Source organism: Balaenoptera physalus (genome assembly GCF_965194825.1).
Source record: "Balaenoptera physalus genome assembly, chromosome: 14".
Classification (NCBI taxonomy): domain Eukaryota; kingdom Metazoa; phylum Chordata; class Mammalia; order Artiodactyla; family Balaenopteridae; genus Balaenoptera; species Balaenoptera physalus.
Window position 1 is genome coordinate 28,167,865 of NC_138893.1, and position 19,091 is coordinate 28,186,955.

At 42.8% G+C, this 19,091-nt stretch overlaps 1 protein-coding gene across 4 annotated transcripts in view; it reads left to right on the forward strand.

The window, feature by feature from the left end:
• LOC309642141 ((E2-independent) E3 ubiquitin-conjugating enzyme FATS) overlaps window positions 1-19,091 on the forward strand; it is a 383,737-nt gene that overhangs the window by 173,277 nt on the left and 191,369 nt on the right. For 3 of the 4 annotated variants that reach the window (XM_082423193.1, XM_082423191.1, XM_082423190.1), the window contains exon 2: window positions 1,893-1,965. The exons of the other annotated variant lie outside the window; for it this stretch is intronic. In XM_082423193.1, coding sequence (XP_082279319.1) covers window positions 1,893-1,965 — 73 coding nt within the window. The remainder of the gene's footprint in view (window positions 1-1,892; window positions 1,966-19,091) is intronic. 4 annotated transcript variants of the gene reach the window in all.

The following is a 19,091-nucleotide window of genomic DNA, read 5'->3' on the forward strand; positions in this document are numbered from 1 at the left end:
TTCCATCAGTGGACACTTAGGTTGCTTCCACATCTTGGCTATTGTAAATAGTGTTGCTGTGAACACTGGGGTGCATGTGTCTTTTCGAATTATAATAGTAACAGTATTTGGAACATGCTGGCTAAAAGCTCAGGTGCTTGGGTTTGACAAGCCTGGTCTGAATCCTGCCTGTGTCACCAGGTACCCAGTGGGGGACCTTAGCTTTGACTTTCTCAGCTGCCATAGCAGGGCTGAGAGCAGCATATGTTTCTAACAGTTGTGAGAATTCAATGAGATGATGTATGGAAAGCACAGAGCGCAGCACTGGCCCATATGAAATCTCAGTAACTGTCAGCAGTTCTTCTTATGCTGATTATAATTAATAATCATATTACCAGTTGGCAGTGGCTGAGTTAGGCCCAGGGAGGAGGAGCCTGAAAAGTGGCGGAAAATGCTACGCGACCCTTTCATTCTCCCCGTCTCAGCCCCGCCGCGGTCTGGGTCCTGCCCCATTCTTTCTCTTTCGCCATGAGGTCTCAGAGGCCAGGCTCCTGCTTGGAACAGAAGAATTGTTTGCTTGCAGCTTCCTCTCTGCTATCCCCAAACTGGTTGCCCAGATGCTGGGGGTGTGAAGGGGCCAAAAATGAGACGTGAGCAACGAAAAGCTTAACTCCCCCCTGGGACTAAGCAGTTTACTGGGGTTCAGAATTAGAGGCTGGCCCCAGCTCCATGACTGTGTAGCCTCTTCAAATCAGGATAAGATTACTACTGGGGGGTCCAAAGAGTTATTCTTCAGCTTTGGGGAAAGGGATGATGGGATATTCAGAGGGATGATGGGTGTGCAGGGAGACCCCATGAGGAATGGGTTCTCTGGGGTCTGATTAGAAGTGGGTAAATCAGAACCGAAGGACTCACCCACAGCGAACTGCTTTTAGGATAAACTTATAAACCTTTGTTGTTTGGCAGAGAGTCAGCATCCTGATCGTGCTCGCAGACGGCAGGACACTTTTGTGTACGTTAGTCTTACTTTCATTGGGCCTTGAAGGCTAATTTTTGAAATCTGATGGCTCATGATTAATCAATTTATCAATATTTATTGAATGTCCAATTTTAGCTCAACACCCATTCAGCACTTTGCTGGGAGAGAAAAGAAATAGGAGACGTGGTTCTTTGATCTACTAGCAAAATTCATGGCAAAATCCATGTTCACTGATTAGTTTTTCTCCCTCCCTGCTTCCTTCTTGTGCATTGTGCAATCATCAGAAAGAGACCCTTTACAGATGAACTTATTCACAAAACAGAAAGAGACTCACAGGTATAGAAAACAAACTTATGGTTACCAAAGGGGGAAGGGCGGGGAGGGATAAATTAGGAGGTTGGGATTAACACATACGCACTACTGTATATAAAATAGATAACCAACAAGGACCTACTATACAGCACAGGGAATTCTACTCAGTATTTTGTAATAACCTATAAGGGAAAAGAATCTGAAAAAGAATAGGTGTGTGTGTGTGTGTGTGTGTGTGTGTGTGTGTGTATGTGTGTGTGTGTGTGTGTGTACACACACACATATAGCTGAATCACTGTGCTGTATACCTGAAACTAACACGATATTGTAAATCAACTATACTTCTATAAAAATAATAATACTTTTCTTCAATACCCAGAAAAGCCACAAGCAGAAAAAAAAAAAAAGAAAAAAGATAACCACCTCTTATTCATTGACAGAGTTAACACAGGAGAAATGGAAATAAGTATATACATTACAATCTGCAGTCCTTTCTCAGGAGAAAGGAGAGATTCTAGGGACATTTCTTGATTTTTTTTAAAGCCAGTAACACACATTACTGAAAATTATATATCTGGCAAATAAGAATATAAAACTGGGAAGGTTTCTGTTTATCTTCCAGATCCACAGTCGGCTTTTCTCATCCCCCAAAGATCACTCTGCCTGGGAAAGAAACGAGAGTCTTTCAAATGCAGGTAAAGAACTCATCTCTGACCGGGTGGCACTCCCTCCAAGCCTTTATTTAGTCTCTCTGTCCTTTATTTTTATTAATAGTGAAATGTGCTTTGGAGACTAGTCTTCCCCCAAACTTGAAATGAGAGCTCAGTGTCTCCGACAAGATTTGAAGCTGATTTGAATTTCCAAACACACAGGCTTTTAGGCTGGCAGTCTCTGAAAAAACAAACAATGCAGAAGAAATATTGGTTGCCTTAGGTAATGCCTTCAGAAGCCAAGATTATGGCTGGGCATGCGGGGGTTAGGCCAGCGTTAGAGCAGGGACAAATGTGGAATCTTCTCAGAGCTGGAGCCGGTGCAACTGAAATACAGGCACGGTATCTGTGCGTTCATAAATCACTTCAATTCATAGGCACTCAACTGTAGAAACACTAGGTGAGATGCTTCCAGTCCCTAACTTTGTTAAGTTTGTTAATGTAAATGGCATGAAGCTAAGCTTTTTTACTCCCTTTCATGAGAGAAATCATATGGGTGTAGGTCAAATTTCTGATGGTCTTGTAATAAGACTGCTGGGTTAATAGAATATTTCTATTCAGAGACTGTAGCAAAAATTCTGAAAGAATTGTTTTTCACATAGAAAATTCAATTTTTTAATCTCCATTTGAATTTGAGTTTGTAAATGTGGCTGATGCGTTGGTATAAATGTGTCTGTGTATGTGATTACACACACACACACTTACACACACACACATTTGTCGCTTCTCTTTTCATTACCCCTCACCACCTGCCTATATCAAAGGTATCAGGGATCTGAAATCCTTTCCTTAACTGACACAGTCAACCCAAGACAAAAATGTTATTTGAAAGGAGCTTTCCTAGTTAATCCTCTCTGGAGCCACCACAGCATGGTTTATAAGCTTATTCTTTAGTAGTGGCAGCTTTTTAGTTTGGATCCTTTAAACACCTACCCCAGAAATTGCTTGTAGTAAGAATGTGAATCCACAGATAGAAGTTTCTGGTAGTGTGGGCAGCAGGCTCAGGAAGCACCCTGGCCACCAGCACCCCACGGGGAGTTTGGGGACATTGGGAAGAATGCCACGTTTCCTTGGGGCACTCGGAGGTGCCTGGGAGAACAGTCAGGCCCAGGTGACCTCATGTGGATGTGTGTCTTCTTTTCCTGAGGGCTAGGTCAGCTAAAATGGGCCTGCTCCAGCTCTTCCGACAGGGATGCCTGCTCACGTGGTAGTTAGCAGTTTAATGACCTAGAAACAAGCACAAGCTGGCCCTGAGACCAGAGGTTAACAGTCCAGGCTGCAGGGAATGTGCCCAAGCAAGCCTGGGTGAGCGGGAAGACACGTATCTCCTGGATTTCTTTCTTTCCTTTTAGATCTATCTATATTTTCAAAGTTCTCGTTCTGGAAGAACACTTTTGAGGCAGTCTTAAAACTTGGGTATTCAGGCCGAAGGCAAGGAGTTGCTAAAGAATCATTCATGACACTTGTTAAAGAGAGTAAGGCAGAGTTTATTCAGAGGGACTGCAGCAGTGGGGTCTTACAGGAGGGGAGAGAGATTGGACTCAACTCCAAATACAAGGAAAAGTGGGAGTTTATAGCCAAGGAGCAGGGAAGGGGTCAGTGGATAGAAGATTTCTAAGAGGAAGCATCAGGGGTAAGGGGAATTTTGGCTAACGTGACTTGACAGGTGGGGGATGAGGAATTTGATCAGATATCAAGGACGGGGGATTTCCTCTAAATTGACCCAGCAGGATTCTTGCTAAAATCGGGCTAAACGGGCCAAGGACAGAACCCGAGAGCGTGGCCTCGTCAAAAAGAGTTCTCAGAGGAGACTGACTCAGGTCAAGAATGGTCTCTGTTGGAGTCGGTGCGTGTGTGGGCACCATGCTTCTGTGGGGGCCTGACTCCTTGAGGGGACACTTATGCCCTCCGCATCTTCGCACAAGGTCATTCCCACCTGTTAAAGGGAAATTGCACTGGACACTGGTTGAAAGCTGCAAGACAGATTTTATTGGAGCAGCTGCAGTAGGGGAGACATTCCAGTGCAGCACCGAGCTCAACTCTGAGTATGGCAGGCATCTGGGGACCTACAGCTGATGGGGGGAGTGAGCGACGCAGTGGATGGAGAGTTACCGAGAACTTGATTAGATATCACAGGTCAGGGAGATCCTTGTGAAACCAGCTTAGCAGGATTTGAATAAAACTGAACTCAATGGGATTCTTGGGCCTGACAGGCCAAGGCAGCAGGCCTAGACGAAGCCTGGTCAGGAAGAGAGCTCAGAGGAGTCCGACTAAAGTTTGGTCCAGGAGGGAGAGGTGTCACACCTCTTCTACGAAAATTGGCCTGAGCTGTCACCTGTGTCTTTTGAACTCTCTGTGGTCCAACTTGCTCCCTCAGGAAAGAACAAGGAAGTTTGGTTCAGGAATTAGACTTCCTGTACCCACACTCCTGAGGAGGGCTCAGTGCAAGAATGAGATCTCTCTCAGCCCCCTGGGCTTTGGGAAACCCAGAGAGCAGAGTTTTAGGTCAGGCTTGGGGTTGCAAGGACCAGAAACACACTATTGACGACAAAAGAAAAATGGTTGTAAGGAAACCAGTGAACTTTGTAGGAGAACAAGCCACCGGGTTGCACAAAGTACAGGAACCAAGGGGGCTCTGTGGGACCCAGTAGCAAGAGTGTGGCCCTTCACTTAGAGCCGCAGTAACAGGATCTGTGCCTGACTCTTGCAGCCCATGTCTTTCAGTTAACCTTCTCAGGCTCCATCCTGAGTCAATCATCCCGGGTTAGGAGGCAAGGTCAGATGTTAGAAACCTGGCTTCCGGGCATCCAACCTTATGGGTGCCTGGCTAACAGGGCAGTTCTCCCAGAAGGAGTCCACAGGCCAAGCTGATGTCCCAAAGGCATGAGTAGGCCCATGGAATCTCAAGTTTGAGAGGGGCCACGGAGGTCGTTTTGTCCAATTTCTTCCTGATGCCTGACATCTGAAACCCCTCCACCTCCTGCCCTCGCAGGAGCGAGGAAGCCTCTGCAGAGGAGGCCGACCACAGAGCAAGCCCCAAGGCCAGGGGGACTCACTCTATTTGAAGGTAGCTCGTGACTTGCTCACACAGCTGGAATTGTTAGAAAGCTTTTCTGTTGTGTTGAGCCAAAATAAATAACCTTCTTTATTTTTCATCTGTACTGAGTAGGCAAAGAGACCCATTAAATATTTTTAAGTTGCTGGAATATGTGGTCTGATCTGTGTTCTAGGAAGACAACTGTATTGTGATATTCTAGGAAGGCGATGACATAGGGTTTAGGCCAGGGCAGGGGCAGGGGATGCTGGGACCACTGGAGCACTGGGAGATGGCAAAATTATTTGCAAGCGGTTGCATAAGGGAGAAGTTAAAGATGTTTCTGGGCGAATAGCGCTGCCATCCATGGGGAAGGAAATTCAGGGGTCAAGGGCTGGTGCTGGTGGGAGCATCCTGAACTTGTGGGGTTTGGATGCTCTGCATCTGAGAGACCATCTGTCCTAGATGTCTGTGAAGCAGCTGGAAATTTGGTGTCGAGATCCAGGGAAAGGTCAGGGTTATCGATCTCGATGTGATCATCCTTTACAGGTGGGTCATGTGAGAAACCAGGAGAACAGTTGAGATGAGTGCAGGAGCCAGTGTGTGAAGTGGGAAGAGAGTGGGCTACAAAGCCTAAGGTACCTATGGGCATGCGGTGGGAAGAGGTGTAACTTGAGGTCCAGTGCCAGCGTTGACCTCGCCCTCAATTTGTCCTCTATTTTTGGAAAAGTCTCTCCACTTCCTCAGGTCTTAGACAACGGTGGTTTAGGTTTCACCCGTGTCCACGGGGTGGCTCTAAAACTCAGTGATGTGGGTAGCAGTCTCTGTTACAGAAGCTAGATCGGGGGTATTTGGTCCAATCGGAGTTCAGAGTGCTCATGCAGGAAATCTGAAGTGAACGTCATCTCTGAATTTTCATTTTTGTTTCCTTCATTTGCCCAATGCAACTATTCACTGCCTCGGTCATTGGAAATTCCAGAACTGGGAAGGGCAGAGAGTTGATTTCTTACGATAAAATTGTCCTCTCGTCCAGGCCTTTGAAATCTCTTGGCCGGGGTCAAATTTCAGTTTACTATGATTAATAGGCTCCTAACACTAAGGGAGAAAAAACTGTAGGAAGGATGACTATTTCTTTTTTTTTTTTTTAATGTTTATTTTTTATTTATTTATTTTTTCTTATTAGTCATCCATTTTATACATATCAGTGTATACATGTCAATCCCAATCTCCCAATTCATCACACCCCCCCCAGCCCCCTCCTCTTTCCCCCTTTGGTGTCCATATGTTCTTTCTCTACATCTGTGTCTCAATTTCTGCTCTGCAAACCGGTTCATCTGTACCATTTTCTAGGTTCCACATATATGCGTTAATATACGATATTTGTTTTTCTCTTTCTGACTTACTTCACTCTGTATGACAGTCTCTAGATGCATCCACATCTCTACAAATGACCCAATTTTGTTCCTTTTTATGGCTGAGTAATATTCCATTGTATATATGTACCACAACTTCTTTATCCATTTGTCTGTCAATGGGCATTTAGGTTGCTTCCATGACCTGGCTATTGTAAATAGTGCTGCAATGAACACTGGGGTGCATGCGTCTTTTTGAATTATGGTTTTCTCTGGGTATATGCCCAGTAGTGGGATTGCTGGATCATATGGTAGTTCTATTTTTAGTTCTTTAGGGAGCCTCCATACTGTTCTCCATAGTGGCTGTATCAATTTACATTCCCATCAACAGTGCAAGAGGGTTCCCTTTGCTCCACACCCTCTCCAGCATTTGTTGCTTGTAGATTTTCTGATGATGCCCATTCTTACTGGTGTGAGGTGATACCTCATTGTAGTTTTGATTTGCATTTCTCTAATAATTAGTGATGTTGAGCAGCTTTTCATGTGCCTCTTGGCATCTGTATGTCTTCTTTGGAGAAATGTCTATTTAGGTCTTCTGCCCATTTTTGGATTAGGTTGTTTGTTTCTTTAGTATTGAGCTGCATGAGCTGTTTATATATTTTGGAGATTAATCCTTTGTCCATTGATTCCTTTGCAAATATTTTCTCCCATTCCGAGGGTTGTCTTTTCGTCTTGTTTATGGTTTCCTTTGCTGTGCAAAAGCTTTGAAGTTTCATTAGGTCCCATTTGTTTATTTGTGTTTTTATTTCCATTACTCTGGGAGGTGGATCAAAAAAGATCTTGCTGTGATTTGTGTCAAAGAGTGTTCTTCCTATGTTTTCCTCTAAGAGTTTTATAGTGTCTGGTCTTACATTTAGGTCTCTAATCCATTTTGAGTTTATTTTTGTGTATAGTGTTAGGGAGTGTTCTAATTTCATTCTTTTACGTGTAGCTGTCCAGTTTTCCCAGCACCACTTATTGAAGAGACTGTCTTTTCTCCATTGTATATCCTTGCCTCCTTTGTCATAGATTAGTTGACCATAGGTGTGTGGGTTTATCTCTGGGCCTTCTATCCTGTTCCATTGATCTATATTTCTGTTTTTGTGCCAGTACCATATGGTCTTGATTACTGTAGCTTTGTAGTATAGTCTGAAGTCAGGGAGTCTGATTCCTCCCGCTCCGTTTTTTTCCCTCAAGACTGCTTTGGCTATTCTGGGTCTTTTGTGTCTCCATACAAATTTTAAGATTTTTTGTTCTAGTTCTGTAAAAAATGCCATTGGTAATTTGATAGGGATTGCACTGAATCTGTAGATTGCTTTGGGTAGTATAATCATTTTCACAACATTGATTCTTCCAATCCAAGAACATGGTATATCTCTCCATCTGTTCTTATCATCTTTAATTTCTTTCAACAGTGTCTTATAGTTTTCTGCATACAGGTCTTTTTTCTCCCTAGGTAGGTTTATTCCTACGTATTTTATTCATTTTGTTGCAATGGTAAATGGGAGTGTTTCCTTAATTTCTCTTTCAGACTTTTCATCATTAGTGTATAGGAATGCAAGAGATTTCTGTGCATTAATTTTGTATCCTGCAACTTTACCAAATTCATTGATTAGCTCTAGTAGTTTTCTGGTGGCATCTTTAGGATTCTCTATGTATAGTATCATGTCATCTGCAAACAGTGACAGTTTTACTTCTTTTCCAATTTGTATTCCTTTTATTTCTTTTTCTTCTCTGATTGCCATGGCTAGGACTTCCAAAACTATGTTGAATAGTAATGGTGAGAGAGGACATCCTTGTCTTGTTCCTGATCTTAGAGCAATGCTTTCAGTTTTTCACCATTGAGAATGAAGTTTGCTCTGGGTTTGTCGTATATGGCCTTTATTATGTTTAAGTTGGTTCCCTCTATGCCCACTTTCTGGAGAGTTTTTATCATAAGTGGGTGTTGAATTTTGTCAAAAGCTTTTTCTGCATCTATTGAGATGATCATATGGTTTCTATTCTTCAGTTTGTTAATGTGGTGTACCACATTGATTGATTTGCGTATATTGAAGAATCTTGCATCTCTGGGATAAATCCCACTTGATCATGGTGTATGATCCTTTTACTGTGTTGTTGGATTCTGTTTGCTAGTATTTTGTTGAGGATTTTTGCATCTATATTCATCAGTGATATTGGTCTGTAATTTTCTTTTTTTGTAGTATCTTTGTGTGGTTTTGGTATCAGGGTGATGGTGGCCTCATAGAATGAGTTTGGGAGTTTTCCTTCCTCTGCAATTTTTTGGAAGAGTTTGAGAAGGATGGGTGTTAGCTCTTCTCTAAATGTTTGATAGAATTCACCTGTGAAGCCATCTGGTCCTGGACTTTTGTTTGTTGGAAGGTTTTGATCACAGTTTCAATTTCATTACTTGTGATTGGTCTGTTCATATTTTCTGTTTCTTCCTGGTTCAGTCTTGGAAGGTTATACCTTTCTAAGAATTTGTCCATTTCTTCCAGGTTGTCCATTTTATTGGCATAGAGCTGATTGTAGTAGTCTCTTAGGATGCTTTGTATTTCTGCGGTGTCTGTTGTAACTTCTCCTTTTTCATTTCTAATTTTATTGATTTGAGTCCTCTCCCTCTTTTTCTTGATGAGTCTGGCTAATGGTTTATCAATTTTGTTTATCTTCTCAGAGAACCACTTTTTAGTTTTATTGATATGTGCTATAGTTTTCTTTGTTTCTATTTCATTTATTTCTGCTCTGATCTTTATGATTTCTTTCCTTCTACTAACTTTGGATTTTGTTTGTCCTTCTTTCTCTAGTTCCTTTAGGTGTAAGGTTAGATTGTTTATTTGAGATTTTTCTTGTTTCCTGAGGTAGGCTTGTACAGCTATAAACTTCCCTCTTAGAACTGCTTTTGCTGCATCCCATAGGTTTTGGATCGTCGTGTTTTCATTGTCATTTGTCTCTAGGTATTTTTTGATTTCCTCTTTGATTTTTTCAGTGATCTCTTGGTTATTCAGTAACATATTGTTTAGCCTCCATGTGTTTGTGGTTTTTACGGGTTTTTTTCCCTGTAGTTTACTTCTAATCTCATAATGTTGTGGTCAGAAGAGATGCTTGATATGATTTCAATTTTCTTGAATTTACTGAGGCTTGATTTGTGACCCAAGATGTGATCTATCCTGGAGAATGTTCCATGCACACTTGAGAAGAAAGTGTAGTCTGATGTTTTTGGATGGAATGTCCTATAAATATCAATTAAATCTATCTGGTCTATTGTGTCATTTAAAGCTTCTGTTTCCTTATTAATTTTCTGTTTGGATGATCTGTCGATTGGTGTAAGTGAGGTGTTAAAGTCCCCCCTATTATTGTGTTACTGTCGATTTCCTCTTTAAGAGCTGTTAGCAGTTGCCTTATATATTGAGGTGCTGCTGTGTTGGGTGCATATATATTTATAATTGTTTTATCTTCTTGGATTGATCCCTTGATCATTATGTAGTGTCCGTCCTTGTCTCTTGTAACATTCTTTATTTTAAAGTCTATTTTATCTGATATGAGTATTAATACTCCAGCTTTCTTTTGATTTCCATTTGCATGGAATATCTTTTACCATTCCCTCACTTTCAGTCTGTATGTATCCCTAGGTCTAAAATGGGTCTCTTGTAGACAGCGTATATATGGGTCTTGTTTTTGTATCTATTCAGCACGCCTGTGTCTTTTGGTTGGAGCATTTAATCCATTCATGTTTAAGGTAATTATCGTTATGTATGTTCCTATGACCATTTTCTTAATTGTTTTGGGTTTGTTTTTGTAGGTCCTTTTCTTCTCTTGTGTTTCCCACTTAGAGAAGTTCCTTTACCATTTATTGTAGAGCTGGTTTGGTGGTGCTGAATTCTCTTAGCTTTTGCTTGTCTGTAAAGCTTTTGATTTCTCCATCAAATCTAAATGAGATCCTTGCTGGGTAGAGTAATCTTGGTTGTAGGTTCTTCCCTTTCATCACTTTAAGTATATCATGCCACTCCCTTCTGGCTTGTAGAGTTTCTGCTGAGAAATCAGCTGTTAACCTTATGGGAGTTCCCTTGTATGTTATTTGTCGTTTTTCCCTTGCTGCTTTCAATAATTTTTCTTTGTCTTTAATTTTTGTCAATTTGATTGCTATGTGTCTCAGCGTGTTTCTCCTTGGGTTTATCTTGTATGGGACTCTGCACTTCCTGGACTTGTGTGGCTATTTCCTTTCCCATGTTAGGCAAGTTTTCAACTATAATCTCTTCAAATATTTTCTCGGGTCCTTTCTCTCTCTATTCTCCTTCTGGGACCCCTATGATGCGAATGTTGTTGTGTTTAATTTTGTCCCAGAGGTCTCTTAGGGTGTCTTCATTTCTTTTCATTCTTTTTTCTTTATTCTGTTCTGCAGCAGTGAATTCCACCATTCTGTCTTCCAGGTCACTTATCCGTTCTTCTGCCTCAGTTATTCTGCTATTGATTCCTTCTAGTGTATTTTTCATTTCAGTTATTGTATTGTTCATCTCTGTTTGTTTGTTCTTTAATTCTTCTAGATCTTTGTTAAACATTTCTTGCATCTTCTCAATCTTTGCCTCCATTCTTTTTCCGAGGTCCTAGATCATCTTCACGATCATTATTCTGAATTCTTTTTCTGGAAGATTGCCTATCTCCATTTCATTTAGTTGTTTTTCTGGGGTTTTGTCTTGTTCCTTCATTTGGTACATAGCCCTCTGCCTTTTCATCTTGTCTGTCTTTCTGTGAATGTGGTTTTTGTTCCACAGGCTGCAGGATTGTCGTTCTTCTTGCTTCTGCTGTCTGCCCTTTAGGATGACTATTTCTGCCCAGACTTACATTTGTTTTCAAAATCAGTGGGAGGTAGGAAGTCCCTTTCAAATTTCCATTCTGCGTGTTATAGAAAGATTCCATTTACAGTTTCCCCATCACCGTGCTACCTGTCTGCCTATGAGACTGCTTGCTGTAAGGATTTAGCAAGGATTGGGAGAATCAGCCGTGCATTTAAGCCATTTCTGGGGAAGTCACTTATAGGAAATGTATGTAAAGGGGATTGATGAAGGTCACTGTTTCAATTAGTAATTCACTTAGCTTAGGAAGAAGGTGGGACAGCATGAAGTTTTCTCCCTCCTGATCAATTAAGCCTGACCTTTACAAATGGCAATTTTTAAAGGGTGGGTGTTTGATTGATGAGTGGGATGAAGTGATTATATTTCCACTTAAAACTTGAGGATAATTGTTCCTTTATACCAGCTTTTATAAGAGCAGTGATTTGCTTCCATCATAATCATAGTTTCAATTTTATTTCATAGAGTCAAACAGTCAGTTGCCCCAATAAAACACTTACTGTTGACTATGCTTTGAGGAAGGATTGTTCTATTATACCTTAAAACCACCCTGGATCTGATGTGAGTTGTGTTTCTTTTCTCTTCTGGACGTTATTTGTAATGCAGTTTCTCTACGAATGAGGTATAGAAGGGACACCAAATTTTTATTTATTGATTTATTTAAATTGAACTATAGTTGATTTACAATGTTGTCTTAGTTTCAGATGTACAGTAAAGTGATTCAGTTATACATATATATAAATATATATACTCTTTTTTTGTATTATCTTCTATTATAGGTTATTACAAGATATTGAGTATAGTTCCCTGTGCTATACAGTAGGTTCTTGTTGGTTATCTATTTTATACATAGTAGTGTGTATCTGTTAATCCCAAACTCTTAATTTATCCCTCCCCCATCCCCTTTCCCCCTTTGGTAACCATAGGTTTGTTTTCTATGTCTGTGAATCTGTTTCTGTTTTGTAAATAAGTTCACTTTAGGGACACCAAATTTATCTGTTTGTTTTCCCGAGAAACCTGTTTTTTAAAGTAAGGCTCTAATTGTTGGAGTAGAACGATGTGGATACTTTTTGTACAGAGCTGTTTTGATCACACTGTGCTCATCTGCCTTATTATAGATTCCTCCCTGCCCATGGGGAGGATTCCTCTCTTGAGCAGTGTTTGAGTGTCTTTTCAAAAAAATTATTATTATTATTAGTTACTTAATTAATTAATATATTTATTTTTGGCTGTCTTGGGTCTTCGTTGCTGCGCGCGAGATTTCCCTAGTTGTGGCGAGCGGGGGCTACTCTTCAGTGTGGTGCGTGGGTTTCTCATTGAGGTGGCTTCTCATGTTGCAGAGCACATGGGCTCTAGGCACGTGGGCTTCAGTAGCTGTGGCACGCAGGCTCAGTAGTTGTGGCTCACGGGCGCTAAAGCACAGGCTCAGTAGTTGCGGCGCACAGGCTTAGTTGCTCCACGGCATGTGGGATCTTCCCGGGCCAGGGCTCGAACCCTGTGTCCCCTGCATTGGCAGGTGGATTCTTAACCACTGTGCCACCAGGGAAGCCCATTATTATTATTTTTTAAGAGTGTCTTTAATCAAAGCAATTTCTCTAGTCAGAAATCACATCAATCCTCAGAGAGCAAAGTAAAAACTCCTTGGCCCAGCATTCCCTTACCCCTCTGACTCTAGTGCATTCTTCTGGATTTTTCTCCAGTTGGGTAGCCTTGCAGCACCTGTGCTCAACACTTGCTTATGTCTCTCCTTGGCCATGGTGAGATTCTCCTGAAACTGACTTCTATGTATTTCTGTTGAGAAAATCCTTCCTTTTTCAGATTAGTTCCCTGAATCAACCTACCCCACCCCTAGTCTCCCAAGGGCATTTTGTTTTTTCAGCAATCAGTTCTTCCAGTGTTTTCTTGTTTCCTTTGTAGATTTGTCCTTTTTTTCCCCTTCAAGACTGTGGGCTCAGAGAGCAGGGACCTTGTCCCACTCATCTCCATGTTCCCAAGTTCAGGGACTGGCCCGTGAACTTGGGCCAGTTGTTCACTAGATTGAATGACATTATTTGTGTGAAGGATTGACATGGAGCTGACTGCATCCAGGGATCCAACCTGCCCCTCCCAGGAAGCCCACAGAGCAGGCTGGGAATTGGATCCTGTCACAGTCGCTGAGACCCTGACAGGGAAAGCATTTGTCTTTGGATTTTTTTTTTAATTAATTTATTTATTTTTGGCTGCTTTGGGTCTTTGTTGCTGCACGTGGGCTTTTCTCTAGTTGCATCCAGCGGGAACTACTTTTTGTTGCGGTGTGCGGGCTTCTCATTGTGGTGGCTTCTCTTGTTGCGGAGCACAGGCTCTAGATGTGTGGGCTTCAGTAGTTGTGGCTCACGGGCTCAGTAGTTGTGGCTCACGGGCTCTAGAGCGCAGGCTCAGTAGTTGTGGCGCACAGGCTTAGTTGCTCCGCGGCATGTGGAATCTTCCCGGACCAGGGCTCGAACCCATGTGCCCCGCACTGGCGGGCAGATTCTTAACCACTGCACCACCAGGGATGTCCTTGTCTTTGGATTTTTCCAAGATTCTTTCAAGGGCTTTGTATGACAGGCACCTGTCCTGTGACTCAGCTTCCTTTGTTGAGAGGGACAGCCTTCCACTGAGCGTCTCCTTTCTGCTTTCTCCACCCAGCCTCTACCCTGTTCTGCAAGAGGGAGGTGGGAAAAAGCAGCACAACTCCTGGTCCCCGGAGGAGAAAGGACATTTATTCCTGCTTTCTGAGCAAGACATAAAGAGACATGTTTGGGTCAGTTATGCCAACTTGTATAGGACATTATTGGAAAGAAAATAGACCAAGTTGCTTTTGTCACAGGGACATGTGATGGTCCCTGTTTGTTCTCTGATGAATAGCCGTTCTGCTCACATCCCCTCCTGAATTCTGCTTAGAGGCTGCCTGGGTCTTGACCCTCAGTTTTGCTACAATCACCAATAAATAGTGCAATAAGCAACTTTTTCCCCCTATATGAGTTTCTGCCTCTAGCTTCATCTTTGCCCATCACCTGGTGCATAATCTAATTTTAAAAATAATTGGTGAAATAATGTACTAAGCAAAGAGCTCAGCTGAAGATTACCCAGTTGTGTAGCTTTGTGTCAGAAAGAACTGCATCCAGGCGGATTTAACTGCTTCCTCTCAGAGGCACGGACACTTAGTTACAGCCTCTTGTGTACCGAGGAGCAAAAAACCTCATCCAGATCTGAGGAAGTGAGATGCTGGGGTGGACATGACATGGACAGTCCCTGAGGGCCACTGTGTCCTATTCTTAGAAAGGGGGAATGAGTTTCAATTCATTTCTCCCCAGAGGGTATGAGCCCTTCATCCACTGTGCAGCCTCTCTAAGCTCAGGATTGCTGTCCCATCTCAGAAATGGTACCACCATCCATCTGGTTGGCCAAGCTGGAACCCAAGGAGTCTTTCTGTGTCTCTCACACTCCCACATCCAATCCCTGACTACATTCTTGTGACTTACCTCCTAATCATCTCTGGGATCCACCCTCTTCTCTCCATCCCTGCTGCCATGTTGGTTGGACCCCTGCCCTAGTCCATGCTTTCTGCCTAGTCTCCACCTACAGACAGAATGAGCTGTTGAGGCCGTGTTGCTCCCCACTTAAAAATCTTTCCATTCCTTTCAGTTGCTCTTAGAATAAAGAAACTTCTTAGTTTCTTTCATCAGCATCTTATAGTTTTCAAAGTACAGGTCTTTTGCCTCCTCAGGTAGGTTCATTCCTAGGTATTTTATTCTTTTTGATGCGATGATAAATAGGATTGTTTCCTTAATTTCTCTTTCTGATTGTTCATTGTTAGTTTATAGAAATGCAACAGACTTCTGTGTATTAATTTTGTATCCTGTGACTTTATCGAATTCATTGATGAGCTTTAGTAGTTTTCTGGTAGCATCTTTAGGATTTTTTATGTATAGTATCATGTCATCTGTGAACACTGACAGTTTTACTTCTTCTTTTCCAATTTGGATACCTTTTATTTCTTTTTCTTCTCTGATTGCTGTGGCTAGGACTTCCAATACTATGTTGAATAAAAGTGGCAAGAGTGGGCATCCTTGTTTTTTACCTGATCTTAGAGGAAATGCTTTCAGTTTTTCACCGTTGAGTATGATGTTAGCTGTGGGTTTGTCATATATGGCCTTTATAATGTTGAGGTATGTTCCCTCTATGCCCACTTTCTGGAGAGTTTTTATCATAAATGGATGTTGAATTTTATTTTAAAAAAAAAAAAAAAAAAAGAAAGTTCTTGCTGTGGTCTGAAAGGCCCTGGGGGCCCTGGCCCCTGAGCTCCACCACCTCCACCTCCCTCTTTCTAATCCACTCCTGCTCTCCTTGAGCCTCCTGCTATGGGATCCTTGTATTAATATTGTACGAGCTGGTCCTCCTGTTTGAGCTGTGCCACTCATTCCCTTCTCCCTAAGTGACCTTGACTCATCCTACAGATCCTCACCCGTATGTCCCAGGGAAGCCATCCCTGATCTCAAGACCAACCACACCTCAGGTACCTGGAGTCCACCTTCCTCTTCTTTGCTACCCTTGTCACAGTCACGTGATGTTTATTTGTATTTGATGAATATCTGTCCCCTCATCCAGACCGTAAGCTGCACAAGAGCTTAGATTTTGCTTGCCAGCCCCCGTGCCAAGCGCAGGTGCTCCGTAAACACCTGTTTGGGGGATGAGCTGGCTGGTTGCAGGAAGGAGAGCCTGGAGAGCTGTGAGGACAGGGCATCAGACACATCACCATGGCTGACATCGAAAGGACTCTGAGGTGCCATGCTGAGACATTATGTCTAGTTCCCTTCCTACTTTCTCTTCTTCCACGCTCTGAATTGATCCCACCCTCTCTCCTGACCCCCATCTTTTCAATCTCCTTCCTCTGATGTCATCACCCTCTCTCCTCCCAGCGTTGCCTGGCCCCAGAGCCGTGAACCCCAGCCTGTGCAGAGGCTTGTACTGGGCTCAGACATTGTTATTGGTGCGACTTCAGGCTGCTTTAAATTAGAAAGGTTTATTGGTTTCTGCTTCCTTATTAATTGTTAGTTGTATATCAAGAGCCCCCCAAGAGAAAAATAACACTTACAAATAATTGTCGGAAGTCACACACTCCTTCCGAGGGTTGTATATTATTGGGGAAAGGCTGCAAATAGAAGGCACTTTCCCAAATTCTTGTGGGCCCCGCTGTGCGGAATGCTGCTTGTTTTGGTGAAATTTTGTTAATAAGGCGTGGAGAGAATAGACTTGGTTAAAAGCTAAAGTGGTTTTTTATGGGGGGGGGGTAGCTTTTGCAATTGAAAGAGACACATGGAATTAAATGTATTTTTGAAGCTTATTGTGTTTTTAATATCACGATCATGTTAGTGTCGAGCTTTCCAGCACAAAAGGAATTTTTATCTGGCAGCTGTAATGTGATGGAGGCAGAGGGCCCGAGGATCTGACAAAAGCATCTTCCCAACAAAGCAGAACTGTCTACCCTCATCACTTATTTTATGTCTTGGTAAAAATACCAGTGCTGGCCATAAGCTCATTCTTGTAAAGCATTGACCTGTGAACAGATGACCTAAACTGCTTCCTTCTCTCTCTCTCTCTGGGTGGGGTCGCTGGCTGACAGCTTGCCCTTAGCTCAGGTGGTGAAATGCAGTAGGCAGGGAGGACCTGCCTGGCTGAGAGAGAGCTTGTCATGAGCGGGCATCATCTCCAGGAAAGGAAAATTAGGGTCGACACCCCTTTCCAGCTTCAGAGGGAAGGCAGACTCTCATCTCCTGGTGCAAACCATATTCCTGGGTTCGAGCTGGAGGCAGGTGAGATCTGCTCCTCGTTCAAAGGTGCCATTGTTCTTTGAAGGGCCTTGGCTTCATGTCACGAGCCTGCATTGGCACCTGAGGAGCCCTTCTGTTTATAAAAGTTTCCAGAACATTCTCCCCTTAGGCTGGTATTTGATAACGCTGCCGTCTGACCTCTGTGCCGAGGGCAGAGCTCCTGAATCTTATTTGAAGAGCTTCAGCTGTGAAGTTTCTGTTTTTCACAAACTACCTTGACCACAGGGGGCTGAGTTTCCTTCAAGTGGTGTATGTGATTTTTTAAAAATGGAACTCTTTCTGAAAATGGAATCTTATGGAAAGCCAGTTTGTTAAACAGAAACACAGGAGCTCTGGCTGAAAGCGGGCAGTGGGCACACATGTCCAGGTGGGCCCTCTCCCCTGAGATGTTTTAGAAGTCTGCTGGTGTGTGGGAGCATGATTCGAAAGCGATCGTCGGCAGGGCTGGGAGGAGAGCACAGACCATTTCTATAGAAATTGATTGTTTTCTCTTTGAATGTTGAGACATCACACAGTTAACCTGCAGCCCTGTGGAATGAGCAGGTTATCACTGTGGGCAGTCCGTTTTAACCTAGAGACGTCCCCTGCTTTCCTCATTGATCTGCACTCGAGTTCTTAAATCCCTCTTTACTTTATGGCTCTCATGACTGTGATTATCTTAGTGCCTTAGGGCTGGACCTGATGCTGTAGGTTCTTCCAGGTGGAGGGCTGGTGCTTGTGGCATCCCATGAAGGGAGAAGAGGTGGAAATGTGCTCTGGGTTTTAATTGGAAGATGGGATGCAGCAAGAGTCTATAATAGGACGGTGCTTTTAAAATTCCCTTCCTTTTCCGATATTAAATAGCTTCCCTTTAATGACCCTCAGCTCAGAGTTTCTTTTAGATTCTTCATACCGGCCCTGGCAGGCCTCCAGCTACTTACTCAACTCCAAATGGGGCTTTCTCTAAGGCCTGGCGTGTGCTTAAGTTTGATTTGTCCTTTTTACGGGACTGAGGAACCCCCTATGAGGGCGATGAAACATCGAGACAGGCAGCCTGGGGAAGATGGCCAAGCCTGGTTCCTGGGCGGCTTTGAGAGCCAGCCATGCGGGGGGTCGGGACTCCCTTCCAGAAAGCTGTGCACGTGAGCGGGTGGGGGAACGTGGATTCTGAGCTGGGGATGGCCTGAGCATGAATTCAAATTGGGGTCAAAGGATAATGTTTCTGCCTTCAGAGACAAGTTTGGAATCCAAGTTCTGGGGTGAAACTAAGAGGCTTTGGAAAATGCCAGCTCTTCTACTGTTCATTCTTGGACATGGGATGAGTGAGTGACCTCAGCTTCACAACCGGTAAAGTGGGAATGATAAGACCTCCCTTGCATTGTTGTTCTGAGGAGTAGTTATAATACGTATAAAACACTAATCCTAAAGATTAAAAAAATTTTATTGTGGTAAAAACACTTAACATGAGATCTACCCTCCTAACAAATGTTTTAAAGTGTGCGGTGCATTGTTGTTGACTGTTGATACAATGTTGTTCAGTAGATCTCTAGGGCATATTCATCCTGCTTAACTGAAGTTTTATGCCCTTGATTAGAAATTCCCCAGCTCCCCTCCCCCAGCCCATGGCCTTCACTCTTACAGACTCTGATTCTATGAATTTGACCGTTTTAGAAACTTCATATAAGTGGACTCATGCAGTATTTGTCTTTCTGTGACTGGTTTATTTCACTTAGCATAATGACCTCAAGATTCTTCCATGTTGTCATATATTGCAGGATTTCTTTCTTTTTTAGGGCTGAATAATATTCCATTGTATGTACAGACCACCTTTTTCTTTATCCATTCATCTGTTGATGGACATTTAGATAGTTTCCACATATTGGCTCTTGTGAATAATGCTGAAATGAACATAGGAGTGCTGATATCTCTTAAGGATCCTGATTTCAGTTCTTTGGATCACACCCAGAAGTGGAATTGCTGGATCATAGGGTAGTTTTAGTTTTAATTTTTT